Source organism: Borostomias antarcticus (genome assembly GCF_949987555.1).
Source record: "Borostomias antarcticus genome assembly, chromosome: 24".
Taxonomy (NCBI): Eukaryota; Metazoa; Chordata; class Actinopteri; order Stomiiformes; family Stomiidae; genus Borostomias; species Borostomias antarcticus.
In genome coordinates this window covers 2,993,167-3,001,352 of record NC_140257.1, presented here as the reverse complement: position 1 = coordinate 3,001,352, position 8,186 = coordinate 2,993,167, and the positions used below count along the sequence as shown (strand labels likewise).

General features: G+C 41.2%; 1 protein-coding gene across 1 annotated transcript; it reads left to right on the top strand.

Moving 5' to 3' along the window:
- Nucleotides 1-3,968: 3,968 nt before the first annotated feature.
- LOC311325227 (HLA class II histocompatibility antigen, DQ beta 2 chain-like) lies at nt 3,969-6,553 on the top strand (the record flags this gene model as incomplete). Its single annotated transcript, XM_084457895.1, has 4 exons — nt 3,969-4,050; nt 4,925-5,206; nt 6,112-6,228; nt 6,528-6,553. The coding sequence occupies 4 exons, from the start codon at nt 3,969-3,971 to the stop codon at nt 6,551-6,553; spliced, it is 507 nt and encodes a 168-aa protein (XP_084314021.1).
- Nucleotides 6,554-8,186: the final 1,633 nt, after the last annotated feature.

Sequence of the window (8,186 nt, the reverse complement as noted above, 5' to 3'; positions counted from 1 at the left end):
TGAATGATTCAGGGATATTATTTGATAGATTTATGATTGACGGTTTGAATGATGCAGGGGTATCATTGTGTCCTGTGTAACGTGTGGGCTGACCTTTGATGACCTCTAACCTCTACAGTGATGCGTCCTGGTTCAACAAACACACAGAAATTCTATTTCATATACAGTATACTAACACACACACACACACACAATAGGAGGAGTTGATGTAGCTCTCAGTTATATACAGCTTCTCTTAGTAACTGGTGATGAAAAGAGTCTGAAGCATTTCTATAACATCTGACAATATTCTTCTGTACAAAGTCGCCCCATAGTTTTATGGTTTCTATATTTAGGGACTTCTCCAGACTGGTTTGTCTGGACAGGTTGGTTTCCGGGTACAAAAAATGAAAAAATTCATCAAATAATTCAGAACCGAACACTAAAGGAATGCAGCTTGTTTCCAGGTTAACTTCAGTGTGATGGATGTGAAAACATGTTGCTTTTTCTCTGCCAGCCGGCCTGCCTGTGTGTCTGTCTGTTTGTGTACCTGTTAAGTCTTCCTGCCTATATAGGAGCTGGATAAGTGGGTGGAGGGGCATTGAGGTGCACTTAAGCTGTAATGACCCCTAAGCCCAATAGGAGGTGCTACATATCCTCCTGCCCACCCCTTATGCCCCAGCCACAGTGCACACTTGTTCTGCTCCTGTCTTGTGTGATCAGAATCACCTCACCTAGCAACAGATGACATGGTAAGAACAACTCTCACATAAAATCTGCCCTTGGCTGATGAGAGATTAGGGAAGTGAAAGTGGAGTTGTGGGACTTTCCAGACCTCATGTCTTTCAGTGGAGGGGAAGCTGGAGGTAAACACCCTGCTGTAGCAGCACTGACCGGCCCTGAGATGAGGAACAGGACAGACCACAGAACATGGAACAGACCTCTGTCATATCATCACACAGTACAGAAACTCACACCATGGTCCAGGTTGAAGAATAGAGAAATTAACATTTATAAATCTAAATATCAGTCATTTTGAAGAGATACAGACAGATACAGCCATGTTGTTTTTATTTAAATTCAACTCTCTTTCTGGACATGTTCAATGTTATTCATTCACTCAGGGGGTGGTTGGGTTTCTAAGTACAGTAGTGTTTGACCAGGTACGCATATTACCATCAGATGAAGAGTTTCCTGCACCTGAAGGCTGTTGTTATGAAGATGACTGTTTTAAACTGACTGTACAAATGACTGTAATATAAACTATAACTAGCCTACAGCTGGTTGGCTGATAAAGAAGGTTGGACACATGGCCAGAATTTAAAAGCTTCCTGTAGGTTAGAGGATAGGTACTTTGCCACAATCATTGTTGTTTTCAGGGGGGGGGGACATTTGAAATAATTCATCAAATAATTCAGAAAAAAAGACGGATTTTTGGTTGAGCTCCACAAGTCATTTTTTCTGGGAAGGCGTGTCCTACTCTCCAATTGTCCAATTGCTGTATCACAAATGTATTTGATTTATGATTGACTGTTTGAATGATACAGCCATATCATTTGATTGATTTATGATTGGCTGTTTGAATGATACAGCCATATCATTTGATTGATTTATGACTGATTGTTTGAATGACTGCTGTGAGGCGACAGTACTAGGTACTGCGCCACCTGTTTGAATGATTGACTGTTTTGAATGAGGCAGGGGTATCATGTGATTGATTTGTGATTGACTGAATGATACGGGTGTATCATTGTGTTCTGTGTGACATGTATGCTGACCTTTGATGCCCTCAGTACATGTCCTAGCTAACCAAACACACGGAAATGATATTTTATATACTGTAACACTGTACACTGACACACGCACGCAGACACACATCTTCTGGTAGCTCCAGAATACATGTTCATGATCAGCTTCCATACGCCCACATACCCTCCAGAATAGTTGTTGTATAGATAGAAGCCTTACTCTAAACTTTGTTGCTCTAAAAAATCTGAAGATATTCTTCTGTCTTAAGTCGCTCCATAGTTTTATGGTTTCAATGTTTAGGGACTTCTCCAGACTGGTTTGTCTGGACAGCCTGGTTTCTGTGAAACAGGATCAGTGAGATTCTCACCCCAACAGTTGATGTAAGTGGATAGGAACGCAGCCATAATCTTTCTTTGTTGTTGTTTTCAGGGGGTGGATTGATTAAATTATGCATTTTGTCAGTACTTGAGTTATCATATTAATGTAAAAAGGTAAAATAATTAATTGAATAATCCTGTCATGCATTCTCACTTTTACATGATAGCCATTAGTCATCTAGTTCTACTATAACTGAAGCATATAATCAGCCACTTCCCTAATGGCATTATAGGCTTCATGTTATGTACTGTACACTTTCAAGTCCCCATCAATCTGATGATCATTATCTTCTTTTTACATAAAGACCTTTATGTGAGAGGCCTCTGACACCCCAACTCTATGTATTCTATCCCTGCGTTACCTGCTAAGTTCTCATCCACTGTGCATTTACACTACAAGCCTGAACAGCCATGTGAGCGTCTACCTAGATACAGATGATGAGGCTGGAAATGACTCATCTGATTGGTCCAAGGGTCCTACACAAGAGACAATAGAGAGAGAAAAGAAATGTTCAGTTCAGTGTATAATTCAAGTCTTCTCAGTTCTCCTCTCTGTGAAGAAATGACATCAACAACAATTACATGCTTTGCTTGATAAATACAACATTTTTGGTGGAAATACATCATTGTCTTTCATCATAATGTCTCAGGTTTGTAGTTTTCAGACAGAAACACTTCTCCAGATGCAAATGTTTCCAGAGCTTGCTCTTCGACATCAGTCCCTCCCATATTGTAAACATGAATCATTTTCCCGGTATCTCATTTGATCCCAAGCACACGGTCCATAAGCAGAAACACACATTGTGGCATAGGCATGTCACGGATCAGCTCAGACCTTGTTTTGCTGAGGAAACCTTGCACGACTGGCCAAAATGGCTACTCAGGATATTGTTGATTTGGATGGAATTGGTTAATTGAGTTTTAAGTGGTCAGTTGATACCTGTGCTATTCCTTGTGCTGCCCTATAAAGAGATGTGTCTGTCTGTTGCTGTAACACTGTCAATATGGTTGGCATGGCTGAATTTAGGAGAACTGAGTGTGAGAGTGTGACAGCCTGAAGAGCCAAACATGTGTAAACAACGCTCTAACTCAATACAAAGTAAAACTGAATTAAATGTTTGCCAATGTTTAAAAACAATGCTGTATTTATGTAAATGACTTTGTTCTGATTGAGAATTAACTGTTAGTGACCGACCATACAGTAATAATGAACGTACAATGTTTGACCTCTGCCTAGCAACATGTGACATGTGTTTTTCTGAAGCAGAGATTGGTTTGTTTGGTTAAGAGTCAGTTTATTATCTGAGTGCTCTGCTCTCTTTCATCTAGTTAAGAAGTTGAACGCTGGAGGAACATGTCCTTGTCAACTGTGTTTTCCATTTGCATGGCTGTGGTTCTGTCCACGCAAAAAGCAGGTAGGCTACATTATCATAAACTACACACCGTGAGTCTGTATAATACAGTCTGTATAAAGTCTATGGTATTACCAGGTATAATTAGCTTTCCATCAATGAACTAATGACAGTGATCTTATTGTTGAATATTGTTTCATATAACATTTGTATTAAATGTTTCTGAATTGTTCTTTGACATGATTATCACGAATTATGAGAAAATAAAGTGTGTAATGAATTCAGATGAACTGTAATTATGCATTATTTGTTCTTCAATATTTCAGATGGATATGAGAACTACGCGGTGATGCACTGCTTATACTCTACAGAGCAACCGCATGAGTTCATATACTCTCATATTTATAATAAGATTGAGTATAGCAGGTTCAACAGCACTAAGGGCAGGTTTGAGGGATACACTGAGTTTGGTCTGTATTGTGCTAAGTTCTGGAATGCTGATCCTGCTGAAATGGCTGGTTGGCGAGCGCAGCTGGAGGGTTACTGCAAGCCCAACGCTGAGGGCCACCTCTCTCACGTACTGGAGAAGACAGGTGAGCTGCCCTCCTCACCACAACAACATCACATCTCTCACTCACCAGATGATACGACACCTCTTTCATCTGTTCACTACAAAACCTGTAATGAAGCTTCTGTCTGGTGGATGTGTTACGGTCAATGTGAGAAAACGGGGAATGTGAGCTTTTCCCGGTTATTGCGCACATCCCCGACCTCGCGGGGAATGTAGGAGGAACATGTGCGTTTCTCACATCTCCCGGGTAATGTGCACATTCCCCCACCTTGAGGGAGATGTGAGAAATTGGTTAGTATTCCTCACATCTCCCGTACGGTCGGGGATTGTGCACATTAACCGGGAAATGCTTACAATTCCCGACCTTGCGGTAAATCTAGGAAAGCGCAACCGCATGCAAAACCTCGGTGTGAGAGGGCTCGTGCGCTTAGAGAGTTTAAAGACCAATAATAGAGTAGACATATTAAAGACCAATAATAGAGTAGGCATATTAAAGATCAATAATAGAGTAGACATATTAAAGACCAATAATAGAGTAGACATAGTAAAGACCAATAATAGAGTAGACATATTAAAGATCAATAATAGAGTAGACATATTAAAGGCCAATAATAGAGTAGACATATTAAAGATCAATAATAGAGTAGACATATTAAAGACCAATAATAGAGTAGACATATTAAAGACCAATAATACAGTATATATAATAAAGACCAATAATACAGTATATATAATAAAGACCAATAATACAGTATATATAATAAAGACCAATAATACAGTATATATAATAAAGACCAATAATATAGTTAATTAATAGAGGACAGAACCCTGATCAATATGATATGAATGATAGTGTTATATGAACTAATGTGTTGCTGTTTTTCCTCCACTATCAGTGGAGCCCTCTGTCAAACTTCTCTCAGTGACCCCCTCTAGTGGCAGACACCCTGCCATGCTGGTGTGCAGCGCCTATGACTTCTACCCCAAAAAGATCAGAGTGACCTGGAAGAGGGATGGACAGGAAGTGACCTCAGACGTGATCTCCACTGAGGAGTCGGTCAACGGTGACTGGTACTACCAGTTCCACTCCCAACTGGAGTACACGCCCAGATCCGGGGAGAAGATCTCCTGCATGGTGGAGCACGCCAGCCTGGACAGACCCCTCGTGAAGCACTGGGGTGAGTTCACTGTCCAGCTGTTGTTAGGGTGTTGTCATGGTGTACTAGGGTGAGTTCACTGTCCAGCTGTTGTTAGGGTGTTGTCATGGTGTACTAGGGTGAGTTCACTGTCCAGCTGTTGTTAGGGTGTTGTCATGGTGTACTAGGGTGAGTTCACTGCCCAGCTGTTGTTAGGGTGTTGTCATGGTGTAGTAGGGTGAGTTCACTGTTCAGCTGTTGTTAGGGTGTTGTCATGGTGTACTAGGGTGAGTTCACTGTTCAGCTGTTGTTAGGGTGTTGTCATGGTGTACTAGGGTGAGTTCACTGTCCAGCTGTTGTTAGGGTGTTGTCATGGTGTACTAGGGTGAGTTCACTGCCCAGCTGTTGTTAGGGTGTTGTCATGGTGTACAAGGGTGAGTTCACTGCTCAGCTGTTGTTAGGGTGTTGTCATGGTGTACTGGGGTGAGTTCACTGTTCAGCTGTTGTTAGGGTGTTGTCATGGTGTACTAGGGTGAGTTCACTGTCCAGCTGTTGTTAGGGTGTTGTCATGGTGTACTAGGGTGAGTTCACTGTCCAGCTGTTGTTAGGGTGTTGTCATGGTGTACTAGGGTGAGTTCACTGCCCAGCTGTTGTTAGGGTGTTGTCATGGTGTACTAGGGTGAGTTCACTGTCCAGCTGTTGTTAGGGTGTTGTCATGGTGTACTAGGGTGAGTTCACTGCTCAGCTGTTGTTAGGGTGTTGTCATGGTGTACTGGGGTGAGTTCAGGTGAGCAGGTTACGAGTGCTGTGTTGTGGCTGGGTACCTGAATGACCCTGACTGTGACTGTGTGTGCTAGCGTATGATAGATGGTGGTCTGTCAGAAGCTACATACAGGACAGCTACAGTGTCATCACATGCTAACAGAAGGGTCATTTCTCCTTGACAGACCCGTCCCTGCCTGAGTCTGAGAGGAATAAGATCGCCATCGGGGCGTCTGGGCTGGTGCTGGGACTGGTCTTTGCACTGGCTGGACTCATCTACTACCAGAAGAAGAAATCCAATGGTGAGTCATCAGCTGTGTGTAGAGAACATGTACAGTCTTCATAGTCATCTGTGTGTAGAGAACATGTACAGTCTTCATAGTCATCCAGTCTTCACAGTCATCTGTGTGTTATGTACGCAGCACACTGTAAAATAATCATGATGTAAGAAAGATTCACTTATACATTGAGAGATGTATTTTTCAAGAATACTGCTCCTGTGTTCAGTGGATGGTGGCAGCAATGTTGATTTATTTGTTGAAATATCACATAGTGATTCTGTCACCTCTGTCTCTTCACCCTCTCTGTGTTTATTTCACAGGGCGGATGCTGGTGCCTGCTAGCTAAGGTGAGACTCCTCTTGTCACAGAAAAGTTTCACCAACTACTACAACTGACTGTGCCTGATGGTCATTGTAACGGTTTTCTTTTATCTTCTCAGGTTTGCAGGTCTGTTTCTGAATCCACTGCTGAACTAGACCTGATATTAGAGCTTCCTTCTAACCAGAAATCTCAGTTTAACTGAAATAACGCTAAAATGCTTGAGCGTAATACAATATCTTTGCTCCATATTAACCAATACTGTCTTAAGAAGGCCATACATATGTGTTATGAGTTTGTCTCTCTATATGCAACAAAAATATTCCCTTTAATACGCAAATAATGCATTGTCCTGTGTGTTCTGAATCAATAATGCACTGTCCTGGGTGTTATTAATCAATAATGCACTGTCCTGTGTGTTCTGAATCAATAATGCACTGTCCTGGGTGTTATTCATCAATAATGCACTGTCCTGGGTGTTATTAATCAATAATGCACTGTCCTGTGTGTTATTAATCAATAATGCACTGTCCTGGGTGTTATTAATCAATAATGCACTGTCCTGGGTGTTATTAATCAATAATGCACTGTCCTGGGTGTTATTAATCAACTGTACCAGGGTTATAAGATCCACATATCAATAATAGTCATGTATGAGAGTTGGAGTCATTTCCCTCTGGTTTCTAGTCTAAACTGGGTGTCTGTGGAGAAACAGCATTAGCAGGACAAGTGACTGGAGGACATCCTGAGTCTGACACCAAACATCACTGACAACTTCAGACACTCTTTGTGGCAGGTTAGAGGTCTGTACAAAGGCCTGTTTACTTGGTTCCTACAGGTCTTAACCTGTCTCTGCTAGAGGATAACCAGGCCAAGGTTTATCACACTGTATCCATCCTTTGCCAACAAATATGCATTATTGTAATGTTACAGTATATTCACCTTAAGTCAATAATCTACATGAGAATCCACTGTACTTGGGAGCTTCAGGACTGCTTCAACTTCAGGACAGGTCTTCAAACCTAACATATACTCCAGTATGAGAGTCCTTGTTGCACTAATGTATTGCTTTTTTTCACCATATATTAACTAATGATTAACATACAGTCAAGTGTTGGTAAATGTATGATAATGATAATCTAATGTTGGCATTCAGAGGGGAGTAAACTACTGTTCAGGAGAATAACTCAGTTGTAATCTTTGTTTTCATTTGTTTGTGAGATACAGCAGTGTTATCAGCTAAAGCTTGCCTTGTGTCTAATGTTAGAGCCAGTCAACTATTACAGTACGCAGAGCTCTGTTTAGATGAACTATTACACTTCAGTTGGTGTCTGTTTAAATTGACTAGGCTATTACAGTACGGTTGTAGTCTGTTTAAATGAACTAGGCTATTACAGTACGGTTGGTGTCTGTTTAAATTAACTAGGCTATTACAGTACGGTTGGTGTCTGTTTAAATGAACTAGGCTATTACAGTACGGTTGGTGTCTGTTTAAATTAACTAGGCTATTACAGTACGGTTGGTGTCTGTTTAAATGAACTAGGCTATTACAGTACGGTTGGTGTCTGTTTAAATGAACTAGGCTATTACAGTACGGTTGGTGTCTGTTTAAACGTGGTGGTGGTTTCAGGTTCTGTTATTGGACTATAACATTAGCTTAA